This window comes from Lynx rufus, unplaced genomic scaffold (genome assembly GCF_022079265.1).
Source record: "Lynx rufus isolate CCGP_SWC_20201006 ecotype Redwood Valley unplaced genomic scaffold, mLynRuf1.p SCAF_2, whole genome shotgun sequence".
Classification (NCBI taxonomy): domain Eukaryota; kingdom Metazoa; phylum Chordata; class Mammalia; order Carnivora; family Felidae; genus Lynx; species Lynx rufus.
Genome location: NW_025814834.1, coordinates 184,269,216 through 184,287,822, shown reverse-complemented (window position 1 = coordinate 184,287,822; position 18,607 = coordinate 184,269,216). Strand labels below are relative to the sequence as shown.

Below are 18,607 nucleotides of genomic sequence, written 5' to 3'. Positions count from 1 at the left end.
CTAATACATTGAGTGAGTTAAAATCCAGAAGTAGAAATGTAGACATGACCTAGATAAGAAAGACAGTGATGACATAATGGGAACATAAGGAGTAGGAGCAGCCAGATTATAGGCAATACAAAAATCTAAGCAGAAAACTCTGACTTTGATGTGATATTCATTCATAAATTCAAACACGAGTTAAGTATCCACCAGATACCACACACCTAGCTATCAAAACATTAAATTTACTTTCACGAGTTTAGGAGGACATATAAAATCCATATTCTGCCAAATGAAAGAGGCACCCAGTGTAATAAGGCAATGCTAAGGCATGTGAGGATGTTAAAAGTGATGTTAAGGCTACCAGAAATCAACCATATATCCCACGTGTATTTCACAATTTTGCCTAAAGCAAGGTCTGCTTCTTCAGTTCCACAAAGGTGATTTCCTATCTCTTTTAAAGAAACAGAAGGACTCTTCAGTTTTGAGAGTTCTCATAAAATTCATTGTCTCCAAATAGTTTAGGAGTAATGGATAAAGAAATGGAAGCAATGTTCACCTGAATGTCTAACAGTGAAAGGAGGGAGAGAGGATGATAAAGACACAGGGATGCAGACTGAGCTCTTTCTCAGATTTGCAAAATTTGTTTTCTGTCATTTAAGACGGGGGTAAAAATTCCTGTTCAATTTATAAGTCTGCATATAATCCAATTATATAATAAATATGAAAAGCTTTAAAATTGGAACCCATTATACAAATTTAAGTTGTTTTTTATTATTATGTTTTATGGTCAAAATAAATAAATGCAAAGGTGTTAACATGATTAAGAAGGCAGAGTAGAAGGAAAAACAAAGTGGAGATTAATAGGAAGACTGAAGTAGAGATGAAGACAACTGAGAAAAATTCCATCCACAACTGACATTTTCTTTGACGAAGTAGAATATGAAGTCATGTACAGAAAATGAGAAGTAGAACTTAGAAAGTCTAGACTATGTTATAGAATCAACAAGAGAATAAAATGATCAAGCAGCACTGAAGGCCAAACTGAAGCTAGAAAGGATGTATTTTTAAAGGCCCAAGTAAAATGGGTTCTATAAAGCTTTCCAGAAATATTCTGTTATTAGATATACAGCCATTCATTTATTCAGATACTGATTATACATGGCATCATTGATTTTTCAACCTTTAGTCCAAAAGCCCCTGCAAAGGACAGAACTGTGTCTCCCCAAAATTCCTATGTCAAAGCTCTAACTCCCACTGCGACTGCATTTGAAGTAAGGAATTAAGTAAGGTTCAATGAGGTCACATAGGTGAGGTTCTAATCTGAAAGGATTGGCGATCTCATAAGGAGACCCCAGACTTTGTGCTCACATGTGCACACACACTCTCACTCTCTCTGCTATGTGAGGATGCAGTGAAAAGCAGCTGTCTGCAAGCTAGGAAGAGAGCTCTCACAAAATACCAGAATGCCTGGCACCCTAAGCTTTTCTACTGTCCAGCCTCCAGAACTGTGAGAAAACAAATTTCTGTTGTTTAAGGCACCCAGTCTATGGTATTTATTACGGTAGCCCAAACTAAAACAGCCCTCATGTTAAAAATGAATACTTTGTATTGCCGTCTTTTATATACCGAAATTAAACGTATTAAAAATGTAACTTACAGGGGCACCTGGGTGGCTCAGTCGGTTGAGCGACCGACTTCAGCTCAGGTCATGATCTCACGGTTTGTGAGTTTGAGCCCCGCGTTGGGCTCTATGCTGACAGCTCAGACCCTGGAGTCTGCTTCTGATTCTGTGTCTCCCTCTCTCTCTGCCCCTCCCTCACTCGTGCTCTGTCTCTGTCTCAGAAATAAATAAACATTTAAAAAAAAAATTTTTTTTAATGTAACTTATGGAGTGCCTGGGTAGCTCAGTTGGTTTGATTTCGGCTTAGGTCTGATCTCATAGTTTGTGAGTTCAAGCCCCACATCAGGCTCTGTGCAGTGTGGAGCCTACTTGGGATTCTGTCTCCCTCTCTCTCTGCCCCTCCCCTGCTTGCTCTCTCTCTCTCTCTCTCAAAAATAAATAAAACTAAACTTAAAAATATTTTTAAAAATTAAAAAAATAAAAATGTAACTTCTTACATACCCACTTTCCAAAAAAATAAATCAATGAATTGTCTTAATTGTAGTATAGAGAAATTAATGGAACATGACTTAATTTTTTTTAATGTTTATTTATTTTTGAGAGACAGACAGAGTGAGAGTGGGGGAGGGGCAGAGAGAGAGGGAGACACAGAATCCGAAGCAGGCTCCAGGCTCTGAGCTGTCAGCACAGAGCCTGACATGGGGCTCCAACTCACAAACCGTGAGATCATGACCTGAGCTGAAGTCCGGCGCTTAACCATTGGAGCCTCCCAGGCACCCCTATGGAACATGGCTTAAAATACACACTTCAATACATAAATGCCAAGTATGACTATTCTAAAAAATATAAAGGATGTTTGCACTCACATAAATAAGTTTGAAGTTGAAAAAAAATTCTTTTTAACATTTATTTATTATTGAGAGACAGAGAGAGACAGAGCATGAGTGGGGCAGAGAGAGGAGGAGACACAGAATCTGAAGGAGGCTCCAGGCTCTGAGCTGTCAGCACAGAGCCTGACGTGGGGCTCGAACTCACAAACCCAGAGAGATCATGACCTGAGCCGAAGTCAGTCACTCAACCGACTGAGCCACCCAGGCACCCCAATTAAGTTTGAAGTTTTAAAATGTAAGTAGATCATGGGGAGCCTGGGCGGCTCAGTCGGTTGAGCATCCAACTCTTGACTTTGGCTCAGGTCAGGATCTCACAGTTCGTGAGTTCAAGCCCTGCATCGGGCTCTGTACTGCAAGCTTGGTATTCTCTGTTTCCTTCTCTCTCTCTCTCTGCCCCTACCCTGCTCACCCTCTCTCTCTCTCTCTCTCTCTCTCTCAAAAATAAATGAACATTTAAAAAGATATAAATAAAATGTAAGAAGATCATAAGCCATTCCGTACAAGAAAACCAGGAAAATAAATAAGCTGCTGTATACTTCATCATGGTATAATACTACACCATATATTTTTAACAAAACAAAGTATAATCTTTATAATATATTTGTATTCCTACAATATATGCTGTATCTCAAAACAATGTAAAGGTACTCTTGTTTTATGTAGAGTTAGACTGGTTCTAATAATTATGAACATGTTTTTCACCTCCATTATGGTTGGTGAAACAGCTGAAAGCCATGTAGGACATAAGAATTCCTCATTGTTTGGAACAGTCCCATTATTGGTAGAATACCTCATGTCCCTGATCATTAAATATTAAGAGTACTTCCCCTCAATGACTGTAATAACAGTCCCTGTTAATGTCTAAAATGCCACCTTGAGAGTAGTACAATGTCTACTGAGAACCAGTGTATTAAATGAATGCCTATTATACACAGGCACATGGAAGTACACATAGGGGAGAGAAGCAGCCAATGATTCAGGTGGAATAATGGTAGAACAGAGGAGACATGAAACTAAAAGAACATGAGTGTTTATGAGAACAGCTGGTTATAATGCATTCAGGGTAAAGAGACTTGAGTTTGGCCAAAAGAATATACAATGACCAAGCAACTACAAATATTAAAAAGGGAAGCAGCAGATTTAAAAGATAAAGAAAAGTAGGAAAAATAGAAAATAAGCATGTTAAAAAGCCAATATCCCTCAGTATACACCTTCCACTCAAACGAGACTAGTAGTTTCTCTTTTCTCCCAGGACACTGCACTTATTCCAAATCCCAAGATGTCGCATTGCTTTCCTTCTCTTGCCTATGCAAAATATATTTCTCAACAGAATTTAGGCAAAGTTCCATTTTTCTAGAAATTTTTTTGCAAGCACTCCCACATTTATGACATTTTTCCTTGTAGAAATCCAAGTGCTCTACTACCTGAATATTTATTAACCAGCTACTATGTGCCTATAAGAAGAGCCTTTATTCTTTCCATAGAGAAGATAGCAGTGCTCAAGACTATATATACATTTCTATGAAAATCTACCCCTTGAATACAAAAATAATCCTGTGACCTTACTTACCACCCACTGCCTTACAAGGGTAGTATGAATGATCAATTTCTACTCTAACCCTAAAAGTAAAGAATCCAGAGGTGAAAGTGGGACAGAATTAAGAAGTTCAGTTCTTTCAAAGAATTCATTTGGAAAAGAAGATTGCAAACATATACACCCATCTTTAAATGGACCAGCCAACATACAGCTTACTTTATAAGCCAACATATAGTTACTTTAGGATAAATACTGGTAACCTGTAACTTTATCCCTGTCTCTTCATTCTGTATTTTTATATATTTGGTTTGCTTATTTTCTGTTAATAATCCACTCACACAATACACATTTTTAGGAATCCACACCATACATCAGATAATATGCTAGGTACTAGCAATTATCCATTAGCTAGATCAATAAGGTCCCTATCATCCTGGAACTTAGAGATTAATAAAACAAGCGGATTTTATTTTTTTTTAATTTTTTTTTCCAACGTTTTTATTTATTTTTGGGACAGAGAGAGACAGAGCATGAACGGGGGAGGGGCAGACAGAGAGGGAGACACAGAATCGGAAACAGGCTCCAGGCTCTGAGCCATCAGCCCAGAGCCTGATGCGGGGCTCGAACTCACGGACCGCGAGATTGTGACCTGGCTGAAGTCGGACGCCCAACCGACTGCGCCACCCAGGCGCCCCAAAACAAGCGGATTTTAAACAAAGATGCAAATAAAGATGAAAATAAATATATAATTATAAATCGTGAAGCATAACTTGAAGGAAATGTACAAAGACAGGCTTATCCCTTAAGTAGGCCAACTAAAGTGACTTCCCTGAGCCCCATGCAAGATAATGAATATTATACTTTTTGACTTACATGTGTATGCACATACACATATATAACACACATCAGTGTGCATGTACATGAGTGTGTGTGTGTGTGTGTGTGCGTGTGTGTGTGTATGTGAATATATTCCACATAACAGAGCAGGTCTGCATCAGGTGAATTATGCCAACACATACTCCTCTAGTGGCAGCCTTAAACAAGGGCACAACTATATATAAATGCTATACAAAGGGCAGTTCCACCAATACAAATGTTATTATATTCATAGTCATACTAGTGGTTCTCAAATGCCAAAATTTGGATTGATGGCCAAGAGAACTGCATCAAAACCACCTGGAAACTTGTCAAAAATAAAAAATTTCCCACTCTCCATTGTCAATAATTTCAATTTAGTACCTAGAATGAATTTTTATAAAGTTCCATCTACATAATTATGATACTGTTAGATGTGAGCCTTTAGTCAGACAGTGCCTTGACTCATTACTTAACTGTTCCATAGTTCTTTTATCATGCTCAAAGCCTGGCAAAGTACTCAAACTATGCTATTCAGTGCCAGTAAGCACAAAATAAATTATTTTCAAATAAATAAGCAAAGATATTGTAAGGAAAGTTATGATTTTTTTATTTTTGTTGTTTTCTCAAATACAATGACACGCCTTATCAAGAAGCTTTCACTTAGGAAGAGAAACGACAAACTCTGAGACAATGCTTCTCAAAACGGAGGACACAAACTATGAGTGGTATAGCAGATAATTTAATATGAACCCCAAGTGATTTTAGATGACATACAAGATTATTTTACATGGCACATGGACATACACTAAATTACACTGAATTACAAAGAAAAAAATGTATTATCTTTTCAATTCTCTTTCAGTTAGTTATTGTTGTGTCTTCCACACCTATCACTGCTTATCTCATTTTAAGAAATAGAGAACATGCCTCCAAGCCTTTGGAAAACAACTGTTATCTAGCCTGAACTTAGTAACATTGTTTTGTTCATTGTATCCTTTAGGACTATCATCCATTTAAAACATAGGATACTGATTTTTCATTTATAGTAGTGAGATAAATACAAAAGTGAATTTAAAGAGAATAGCATAAATTGCATGCAGATCCTGTAAAAATTATAAGGATGCTCTATAGATGACTGAAGTTTAGAAACAGTACTGTGGTGGGGCGCCTGGGTGGCTCAGTTGGTTAAGCGGCCGACTTCGGCTCAGGTCATGATCTCGCGGTCCGTGAGTTCGAGCCCCACATCGGGCTCTGTGCTGACAGCTCAGAGCCTGGAGCCTGTTTCAGATTCTCTGTCTCCCTCTCTCTCTCTCTCTCTGACCCTCCCCCATTCATGCTCTGTCTCTCTCTGTCTCAAAAAAAAATAAACATTAAAAAAAAATTAAAAAAAAAAAAGAAACAGTACTGTGTGAGGTATTACTAAAAGTTACAATCAATTTCTCTATGTCTCTCTCACACACATATATACATATACATACACAAACACATTCAATAAGTAATTAATCTAAATGAATAATCAAAAGCCACAAACTGTTACAGGAAGATAGTCAATGAAAAGTCTATTCTACCACTTAACAATGTAGCCAAAATAATGATATTCCATGATATGACAATTACTGTTTGTATATTTTCTCGACGAAATGATTATGATAATCTCTGACTACACATATAAATAATGTACATATGCTTTTATGTGAAGCCAGGAGAATTACCATTCAGTAATTTATACTACATACCTTATAATCCTTGGGTCGGTAGCAACCAAGATGAGAATGATCTGTAAAAGGGTGTATCAAAGAATTAAACAATAAATATTTCATACTAAAAAGAAGAAAATTTGGGTTCATTTTTGGTTTTTGCAATTCTATTTCTATGATTATAATTTCATACAGCAGTTTTCAGAAATACCTTAAAGTCCATTAACAACATTTTATAAGTAAAGATGATATAACACAAGTTAAAATCTGTATCAGTTCTTGGGGCACCTGGGTGGCTCCTACAGTTAGGCATCTGACTCGATTTTAGCTTGGGTCATGATCTCACAGTTTGTGGGATCAAGCCCCACATGGGGCTCTGTGCTGGCAGCATGGAGTCTGCTTGGGATTCTCACTCCCTCCCTCTCTGCCCCTCCTCTGCTTGTGCATGCTTGTGCTCTCTCTCTCTCAAAATAAATAAACTTTATTTTAAAAATCTGTATCAGTTCTTCAATAATTAAGTGATTTCACAAATACTATTTTCATTAGAGTAGGATATATCAGAATGTAGACCGGAATAATTTTTTTGTTGCTAATCCAATTTGCCTATATGAAATGGATAATCTTTAATTGATAAACCAGTTTATGACAAAATATAATTTGAATGTATATATTTGATAGATATTATCAAACTGTATGTGAGCCCATGCTTGATTTGAGTGAGTATAATGGAAACAGGACCAGCTTCAGAGTGTGGTAGCTCATGTGGTAGCATAAGTGTATAGACCTTGTTGACAAAATGATCTGCATTATGGTCCAGTCCCCAGCACCTCTTGTATAATAACTTCAGCCTCATTATTCAACCTTTCTAAGTCTCAGATTCCTCATCTATCTCATCATAATTTGCTTTAAATATTATATTAGAGATCACATGTAAGGCATTAAAATAAATGTTAGCTACTATTATTAACACCATCATCAACATCATTACTGTCAAATTCTAAGTCAACAAGCCTAGCTGCAATTTCTGACTCTACCACTTATCAAACATATTGCCTTGATCAAGTTATAGAATTAATCTGTGTTTCATTCCTCATTTTAAAAGTATGAAGATGGGGGGCCTGGATGGCTCAGTCGGTTGAGCGTCCGACTTCGGCTCAGGTCGTGATCTCGCGGTCCGTGAGTTCGAGCCCCGCGTCGGGCTCTGTGCTGACAGCTCAGAGCCTGGATCCTGTTTCAGATTCTGTGTCTCCCTCTCTCTCTCTGACCCTCCCCCCACTCATGCTCTGTCTCTGTCTCAAAAATAAATAAATGTTAAATTTTTTTTTTTTTTAAAAAGTATGAAGACAATGGCTACTTTGCTTCACAGAGTCATACTAATGATTAAATTACACAGCTTATAAAAGTTTCTAGCACAGTATCTGTAACAAAGTGGATTATAAAACTATTCTAAATCTCTCCCAGGGTAAGGACCACTATATTACACATGCAGATTTTGGGTTTTTGCTCATTACTTAAAGAAGTCAACATTTAACTATAATCTCTATATATTGACATTCAAGCACATCATGACCACTACTTCTCATACATTCTAGTCAAAAGCACTCTAACATTCTATATTTTACTTTCCCATGCCATCATATAAAAAAAAAAAAAGACTATATAGAGACCTAGTCTATATTCAGTCAATTAATCACCTATCTTTTACGGCACAAGATCTTGTTTGTTTTCCAAGTGTCCTGAATCATCATAGAGAATAGCTGAAACATCAATATCTTTCACACAAGGCCAACTTCACCATGTAATTCAGTAAGACTCAACTTACTTCAAGAGCTTTTCAAAATTACAAATAAAATAAATCCCATCTCAACTCCTCTTCCATAAAGTCTAATAATGTACAGCATGGCCACAGGAGCAGGAGAAATAAAAGAATAAGGACATAATGAACCTAATTCTCCACACATGTTAACTTTGAAAATTAAGGTAATAATTTCTGTACTTGGTATATGTTCTTTCTTGCAGCTAATGTAATATGAAAAGTATCAGTGTATTAAAACATTTATAAACTTACCCTAATATGACAGATTTGTAATTTTTTTATTTTTAGAAATCAAGCTGTTACTGAGGTTCCCAATGTTTGCTCTAAATCACTCTTACCAATAGTTACTCACTAACTATCTTCTAAAAGCAGAAGATAAAGGACATAAAAAGTCATGGCCCACAGTCCTAAAATGCTTGTACTTTACTTGGGTTAAGTTATACAAAGTTGAATAACAGCATCATATAAGAAGAGGTGAAGTCAGAATGGTACAAGCAATTAATGCAATTAGTAAGTCCTATCAGAGATAAATCTCTCAAAACTAAAGCAATCAGAAAAAAATTCTTAAAGGACGAGAAAGCTAACCTGGACCTTAATGCATGGGCCACACTTATGAAAACTATGAAGAAAAATTAAAAGCTAATTCAGATTAGTGTGTGTAATGTGATGTGTGTGTGTGATCTTGACCAACTTTGACTTTACTTCTTTAAACCTCTTCATCTGTAAAATAATAGTTTCTAACATTCTTGAGGTTATCTTAACTAACCAATAAAATAGTAGTACTTAAAATAGAGGCCAGCAGAAAATACACATGCAATAAATGTTAACTATTATTTGATTCTCTAATAACCTCATGAAATAGGTGTTATGAACTAAATGCTATATCCTCCCAAAATTGATATTTTGAAGCCCTAACCCCCAAGGTGATGGTATGTGGAGATGGGACTTTTGGGTAGTCATTAGGATTAGACTGGTCACAAAGGTAGGTCCCTCATGGTAGAAAGAGTGCCCTTATAAGAAGAGACACCAGAGGGCTTGCACACATGCATGTGCTTGCTTAAGCAAGCTTTGTGCTTGCTTTATTTATTTATCTGCATGTGCAGAGCTTGCAACTCTGTATCAGCTAATTCCTTCTATCGACTTAATTCTTGAGCCCCATTCTGATGGTTACTGCCAACGTGTGTTCCCTATGAGTCAATCCCTATCTTGGCAACCTGTATACTATCCTACGTTGAAGGGTACTATCATCTTCCTTTTTCCTAATTTCAAGGAATTGAACTCCATTCTGGTAGTTAGTGCTACTCTATTGCAAAACATTCCTGTTGACAAATATGTGTACCTATGAACCTTCAAAGAGCATGCCCCTGGAGTCCTTTATCAGCAATTACCCTACTGCTATCCCCATGCCCACACAACACCCTAAGGTTGGCTTCTGCTCTCCTGTGAATCTTCATGGAGCACACAGCCATGCATTTGCTATATGCCAGTCTCTATTACTGGAAGCAAAGCTAAGAAGTCCAGCTTTATAAAATAAAACCAGCATTTAATATCCCTCAGGGGATCCAACCTTCTAAAAAGGAAAGACACATAACATGTGTTTTCTATCTCTGGTTCACTTGTGATACATCGACCGGAAACTGTTTACTCTGACCTCTGATGTTCTCATCTTTCTTATTACTAATTTTGTCTGAAGTCTCAGTAGCAAAAGTCTCAGACTTTCCCCCTCACTATTTTTTTCTTGTCTGAAGTTTAGCAAACAGCAAACTTATCAGTGATTGGAAGGGTGATGGTCATCAAAAAAGATAAATAAATAAGCACATGAAGAAAACATTAAATGCCATTAGTTAAATATAAATTACAATTGCAGTGAGACAAAGGGAATAACAAGTGTTGTCAAAGATGTGGAGAAATTGGACCATCATACACTGCCGGTGGGAATGGAAAATGGTACAGTCATGTTGGAAAACAGCTGGCCATTTCTTAAAAAGTTAAACATAAATTTACCAGATGAACTGGCAATTCCATTCCTAGGTATCTATTCCAAAGAAATAGAATGATGTATCTATGCAAAGACTTCAATGCAAACGTTCAAAATAGCATCCTCCATAATAGCCAAAAAGTGGAAACAATCCAGGGACTCAGGTTGGGAATATACATTTACTGCCAATGGGTATGAGGAAACTCTTTTGGATGATTAAAATATTCTAAAAATGGATTGTGGAGATTTTACAATGGTGCAAATTCAAAACCCTTCAGTTTTGTGCTCAAAACAGCTGAATTTTATGATATATAAGGTATAGCTTACTAAAGCTGTTAAAGATGTTTAATAAATAATAGAGAAATGAAGAAACTAAAAAAGGAGTTCCCAAAAATGACACAGTTCAGATGCCCACTGGTCTATGAGAGGAGGAGGCACACATGTAATTAAAGACAAAACAAAATATTTTGTTAATAAGTATAAACATGATGATGATATGCTATTTTACTCAGAACAGTAAAATGTTACCATTTATTGCTATTTATTCAAATTATGACATATTAGGATTTGGAATGTAATTTCCAATTTATTTTACAAACAAAAACCATCAAACATAGGGATTAGTGAAAGCTCATAAAGGATTACAATTTTAGGTAGAAATGAAACTCAGAAAAGAATCTTCAAATGAAGGTAATAAGAGAAGTTTCCTCCAAGGAGGAGACAGAATCTAACGGCTTTTCAAATTCCAAGCAAATAAAAAAGGGACCAGGATGATGCCTTCAATTTCCTTTTCAAAAACATCAATGATTGGATAAAGCTTAGAAACATTCTTGCAGCACAAGACATGTTGCATCTCTTCAAAGGGAATGCACAAATTACAATTAGAATGATCCACTATGGAAATGCCAAAGAAAGAAAAAATGTGCTTGAAAAATGTATCTTAAAAACAAAACAAAACAAAACACCTGAGTGGAAGTAGAGAAAGTAGTAGGAGGGTGGGAGGAAGGAAGTTGTGGTGAGAAGCCCTGGACCCCAGACTGACCAGGGCTGTTCTGGAACTCTTTAATAAGCCACTTAACCTGTCCAGGCCTCTCTGTCATTTTTCTTGATCAAATATAGTTAAATTCATCCTCACGCAATTATTATGATGACTAAAATAGTCAATGGCGGTGAAATGGTATCCTATAAAAACTTAAAAATTTTTAGGCAAGATAATTTGGCAAGAAAATGTTTAAGAATTTCCATTAAAGTAATATTAGTCATTAGTGAAAATTCACTCTTTCTTAAGAGACTCTATCATAAGAAATTCCCACATGTATTTAAATAGTGGATGAGACCCCAAAACACAACCACTCAATTGTCAGAAAGGGGGAAAAAAAGGCAGTCAAAAGAATAGGGACTTTAAAGTAGAGAAATGAAATGGAAAAACCCTTTCTTTAAAAGACAAGTAATAAATGTACAAAGAATAGAATTTTTAAAAATCACTGTTTGGCAAACTTTCCAGTAATAAATTATTTCAAGCAAGAATCATCAGTATATGTATGCTACAGGGGTCAAAGTTGAGGAGTAACAGGATATAATAGTCTCAGAGTATCTCCCCACTAATGACAAAGAGAAGAAATAGCACCTTTGTGACAGAGAAATCTAGCAGACCCCATCTTAATTAAGTAAGCAAATGAATATCACCAGTAACAAAGCAATGTGACATACTTCCTAGCATGTTGCACGCATCGCTTCTGTTGTATTCTCGGGGGAATGAATAACCTAAATCTAATCATGAGGAAAAATCAAACAAACCCAAATCGAGAGACATTCTATCAAATAACTGTCCTGAACTCTTCAAAATTATCAATGTCAAACACAAAAAAAGATTAAAGAATTGATCCATTTTAAAGAAAACTAAAGACACACGGCGACTTAAGGCCATACGTGACGTGGAATTTCTTTTGCTATAAAGATATTATTAGGACAAGCGGCCAAATGTGATTTAGGTTTATAGATTAGCCTATTATTATTATTATTATTATTATTATTATTATATCACTGTTAATTTTCTGCTTTTCATAATTGCATCACATAAGATAATATCTGTATTAGTCTCCTCGGGCTGCCATAACAAAATGCCACAGACCAAAGGGATTACACAACAGACATCTATCTCTCCGTTCTGGAGGCTGGAAGTCTGAAATCCAGGTGCCAGTGCAGTCAGGTTCCATGAAGAGCTCTGGCTCTGGCTTGAAGGTAGCCATCTACCTACTGCCTGTGTCCTCACAAGGCAGAGAGAAAAAGCAAGATCTCTGGTTTCTCTTCTTATAAGGGCATTGATCCTATCATGAGAGCCCCAACCTCCTAACCTTATCTAAATGTAATTACTTTCCAAAGGCCCTATCTCCAAATACCAGCACATTTAGGGTTAGAGTTTCAGCATAAAAATCTTGGAGGGACACAATTCTGTCCATAGCAATGTACTTGTCAAAAGAAAGTTAATACACAAACATACATACAGATATGGAGGCAGGGAGGGGAAGGAGATAGAGAGGAAGAGGGAAAGCAAATATTAGCATTTGAGGATTCTAAAAGGTATAATGGGGATCTTTTTATTATTTCAACTTTTCTTTAAGTCTGAAATTATGTCTAAATAGAAAGTAAAGGAAAAAATGTGGACCTCACTAATGACCTCTCTGATTGTACTTCACATAGGTAGCTGGCTGCGTCGATCAAAAGTTACTGAAACTTTAACAGTTCTGCTGGCAAATATATTATAATTGTCAAGAGACATCAGACGCTTCAGTGCATTCTAAAAACATCTTCCAAAGAAACATCTACATTGGAGTTATTTTCGTTTTTTTTAAACCTTATTTTCCATGGCCATAAATTTCTTCCAAGAGGGGAAACAAAGTATAACATCTGTTCCTAATTTCATATAATATGCTACCATGGTAATAAAAGACTTATTGATTACCACATCTATCTCCCTGTTAACGCTAAAAAAGCTAAATAAATGAGCACAAATTCTGCATGTTCTCAGAGAAGAATGTTTCATTTCAACATTAAAAAGGGAAAGAGAGAGAGAGAGATTGCACACTACAGTTTAGAAACAGAAAGAGATGGGAGCTCACTATAAGTTATGATTGTATTTTTTTTCACTCTGTCTCATTTTTCTTTTTCTATGCCTTCCTCAGTGTGTAATGAATTCACTTAAAGGCTGCTGGGGAATGTTGCTGACCGACCAGTCAATGACTATAGATATGACACTCAAATATCCCTAATTATAAAATACTATTTAATCTTCTTCCTAAAAGTCATCTTCATTATCACATTGAACTTAAGTAGTAATTTATCTAACCCTTAGAACCAGGGCCTACAATAAAAAAGATTCTTATAAATTAAACATAAAAGATATTATCTCTTCATAAATATAATAATAAATAATTATTATATTGACAGCTGAAATTTACTAAGGCCTGTGTGCTAGGGCATTTTACATGGTCACCTTTACTGGGTTATCTTCACTTTTTTTTTTTTTAATGTTTTTATTTATTTATTTTTGGGAGGACAGAGAGACACAGCATGAGCCAGGGAGGGGCAGAGAGAAAGGGAGACACAGATTCTGAAGCAGGCTCCAGGTTCTGAGCTGCAGAGAGCCCAATGCAGGGCTCAAACCCACAAACCGTGAGATCATGGCCTGAGCCAAAGTCAGATGCTTAACCGACTGAGCCACCCAGGCGCCCCTCTTCATTCTTTAATATACTGATTATCAAAGTAGTTAAAATGATTTGTTCAAGAATGCCCAATCTATAAATAAGTGACAGAGCAAGTATTCAAATATATGTATAATTTTATGTCTAAAACCCATAACCTTGAACTTTTTACTATGGTGCTTCCCAAATCTTTTCTACAAACTAAGGGGTATATGTTAAGGTAGGAAAATAGTTCCATAGTCAAATAATTTTAGAAATTGTTGAGCAAAACAAAATCAAGTTGTTTTTTTTTCCACTAAAAGGTATTAGTCTTTAATATGCTACTCTGTATGTTGAATCTCAAAGAGAGAGATTAGTTTATAGCAGCACAAAAATTCTATTATTTTTAAAGTACCTATATGGATGTCCCACAAGTTGTAAAAAAAGTAGCATATGCCTTATTACCTAATAATACAGCAAAGATTCTATTTTAGTTCACTGATGTCAAGTTAAAGGCTTGACTGTAGCCAAGGCAAGTAAAGCAATGAAGAGAAATAACTTTTAGCTTACCATTGTGCATCCTGGACCATCCATCTCTTTCACAGTCTCTGCCCGAAGAACCAAATAAAGCATCAGCCCTGGGACTTGGAGGGTCGACCTAGAAGAAGAAGGATTTAATAAAGTCAAAAAGAACTTAAATGTTCTTCCAGTCTCATGGCACCAGAAAATCAACTCAAGTACATAAACTATTAGTCATCAGGTTAATGTGATAGTGCCTATTATGGTTCAGGCATATCCCAAAGCCAGAGCTTAGTTGAGTATTTTGCTGTTCATGTTTAAATAAAATTGAAATTAAACTTCAGAAATCTCTAATTATATACTGAGTCTACTTTCAAATGAACAGATTTATAGTTAAAATGCCCACTACCCCATTGTGTAGGTGGCTTTCCATTACAAAGTTACAAAAAGAGGAATCTATTTTGCCACATTTAAAAATTTGCCACATTTGCTACTTATATAGATGTTGAATCCAAACAGTGTCATTATTTGGCTGTGTTCAGAGCCCAGCATGCGCAGTGCTTCATAGCCTACAGTTAATAACAGTTAAGCATGTTTTCTAATGAAGAATAAAAAAGTCAGAGTGATGTAAATAATAAAAAAGATAGCTCTATTCATCAAAATTAAAAACTTAGTACATTAAAAGGACGATATTAAGAGAGTGAAAAGCAACCCTTGGAATAAAAATAACTTGCAAATAATTATCTATTAAGGCATTAATAACCAAAATATATGAAGAAACTTCTACAACTTAAAAAAAAACCCTCAATTAAAAAGTGAGCAGAGAACTTAAATACACATTTCTCCAAAAGATATACAAATGACCAATAAACACAAGAAAAAATGTTCGATATCACTAATCATTAGGGAAATGCAAATCAAAATCATAGTGAAAGATACTACTTCATCATATAAACGTACTTAACACCACTGAGTTATACTTGAGTTTTAACTATGGTGCTTCCCAAATCTTTTCCACAAACTAAGGAGTATATGTTAAGGTAGGAATACAGTTTCACTTAATCACTTAAAAATGATTAAAATAGTAAATTTTATATTGTGTATATCTTACCATAATCTAAAAAAAAATTAATTTTTAAAAAGGAGAGTGAAAAGACAAATATTTATAAATTATATAAGTATCTAGAATCCTAATATATAAAGAAAATTTACAATTCAACAACAAAAAGATAAACAACCCAATTAAAAATGGACAAAGGACCTGAATGAATGTTTCTCCAAAGGAAATACAGGAATGCCTAACAAGCACATGAAAAGATGCTCAAGATCATTACTTATGAGGAAATGCAAATCAAAACCACAATGAGAAAAAAAAAAACCCACAATGAGAGACCACTCCACACCCCCTAGGATGGCTATAATAAAAAGAAAACAAAACAAAATAATAAGTGTTAGTGAGAAGGTAGATAAAGTAAAGCCTGAAACACTGCTGGGGACAAGGTAAAATGGGACTGCCACTGTGGAAAACAGTTTGACAATTTCTCAACAAGTTAGAAACATGCATAGCACATACCACGTGACCCAGCAATTCCACTCCTAGGTATTAAAACAATAGGCACTAAAACAGGTACTCAAGTTGAAACTTGTGTATTAACATGCCTAGAAGCACTATGCACATAACCCAAAGGTGAAAAAAGCCCATCCATCAACAGATGACCGGATAAACAAAATGCGGTACATGTCCATACGATGAAATATTAGTCGACCAAAAAAGGATCAAGTACTGATACATGCTATACCATGAATGAAAGAAAACACTGTGCTAAATGGAAAAAGCCAGACAGAAAAGTCTACATTTTGTAGGATTCCACTTAGGTGAAATGACAGAAGAGGAAAATCCACTTCCTGATAGAAAGTAGATTAATGGCTGCCAGGGGCTGAGGAAAGGGAGAAATGGTGAGTGAATACTTAATGAGTACAGGGTTTCTGTTTGGGATGATGAAAAAGTTCTGGAACCAGGTAGGAGTGACAGTTGCACAATATGAATGCATTTAATGCCACTAAATCATATACTTTAAAATGGTTGAAATGGTAAATTTTATGTTACAAGTATTTGACCACAACAGAAAAAAAAAGATCCTATTCTGTATAAATGAAAAAGAAAATAATTCCATTTAACTTTTCTGGAATGGTTGTGCCAGTTAGTTTGGGAGCGTGTTAGTTGCTTTCTTGAAACTGCCCCTTACTCTTTATGATTATTTTTCACACAATGTATGTAAAACTAGAATGTCTTTCCTAAAAGTATTAACTTTTTACATGTGCATGTATGAAATTAAAATGTTATCAATTTGTTAAAATGCTTTTATTTATTTATTTATTTATTTATTTATTTATTTTAATGTTTTATTATTATTTTTTTTTTTTATTTTTTTTTCAACGTTTTTATTTATTTTTGGGACAGACAGAGACAGAGCATGAACGGGGGAGGGGCAGAGAGAGAGGGAGACACAGAATCGGAAACAGGCTCCAGGCTCCGAGCCATCAGCCCAGAGCCTGACGCGGGGCTCGAACTCACAGACCGTGAGATCGTGACCTGGCTGAAGTCGGACGCTTAACCGACTACGCCACCCAGGCGCCCCTTAATGTTTTATTTTTTAGAGAGAGAGAGACAGAGACAGAGACAGAGTGTGAGCAGGGGAGGGGCAGAGAGAGAGGGAGACACAGAATCCGAAGCAGGCTCCAGGCTCTGAGCTGTCAGCACGTAGGACTCGAATCCATGAACTGTAAGATCATGACGTGAACTGAAGTCAGATGCTTAACTGACTGAGCCACCCTGGCGCTCCTGTTAAGTGCTTTTAAAATCATAAATGGTTATGGGGGAAAAGAGACATCTCTATGCAAACACAACTGGAAAACTCCAGTTTCCTATATAATAATGTAAGCAATTTTCTAACCGTAGGTGTAGAAGTATGCATTTTTTTCCTGTCTATTGAAAAGCTGCAAGGGAAATCTCTTAAATAAAAACATTAAAGTTTATACCAAGCAGGATTAGGATTATCCCATTTTGAACACTGATGTGAAAAACAATAATTTAGTAAGCATTTTAAGAGCAGTTATTTCCCTAAACAATTTTGTTTTGTGGCTAACTCCCAATAAATATTACTGGTTATCTTTGTACATAGGCATTTTAATTAAAATGCTACTATTCCTTCAGATTAGAATTTTTTTTTTTAACGTTTATTTATTTTTGAGACAGAGAGAGACAGAGCATGAACAGGGGAGGGTCAGAGAGAGAGGGAGACACAGAATCTGAAACAGGCTCCAGGCTCTGAGCTGTCAGCACAGAGCCCAATGCGGGGCTCGAACTCACGGACCATGAGATCGTGACCTGAGCCGAAGTTGGACGCTTAACCGACTGAGCCACCCAGGTGCCCCTCCTTCAGATTAGAATTTAATATATCCTTTCTTTTCAAAATAATTTACAACTGTAAGCAGTCATAAAATTAAAGGTTTTCTGAAACTGCCATCAAACAAGCAAATAAATCTTATCTGGATATTGTTCAAAAAATAACAAAAAGTGTGACCAGAACCTATAAACAAATTCTATAGAAATAACACAAATGTAATCACAATCATCTCAATAAAATATTTGCATTTAAAAGTAACCATTGTAAAATTTAAAAAATCTGTTACATTGGGGCGCCTGGGTGGCTCAGTTGGTTGAGCGTCCGACTTCGGCTCAGGTCATAATCTCACGGTTCGTGGGTTCGAGCCCCGCATCAGGCTCTGTGCTGACAGCTCAGAGCCTGGAGCCTGCTTAGGATTCTGTGTCTCCCTCTCTCTCTCTGTCCCTCCCCCGCTCATGCTCTGTCTCTGTCTCAAAAATAAATAAATATAAACATTAAAAAAAAATTTTTTAATCTGTTAGTTTAAAAGAATAAAGGATTCATAGTCAAAATATAAAAATGGAATGAAATGTTACTTAAATGTAATTCACTTAATTTTTTTTTTAGATGTCACACAAAA

At 36.0% G+C, this 18,607-nt stretch overlaps 1 protein-coding gene across 1 annotated transcript in view; it reads right to left on the bottom strand.

Annotated features, from left to right (window-relative positions):
* Positions 1–18,607, bottom strand: part of SPATA6 (spermatogenesis associated 6) — a 143,941-nt gene that overhangs the window by 57,561 nt on the left and 67,773 nt on the right. The window contains exons 8-9 of the mRNA XM_047085623.1: positions 14,633–14,720; positions 6,628–6,668 (exon numbers count right to left, since the gene is read on the bottom strand). Of these exons, the coding sequence (XP_046941579.1) occupies positions 6,628–6,668; positions 14,633–14,720 (129 nt within the window). The remainder of the gene's footprint in view (positions 1–6,627; positions 6,669–14,632; positions 14,721–18,607) is intronic.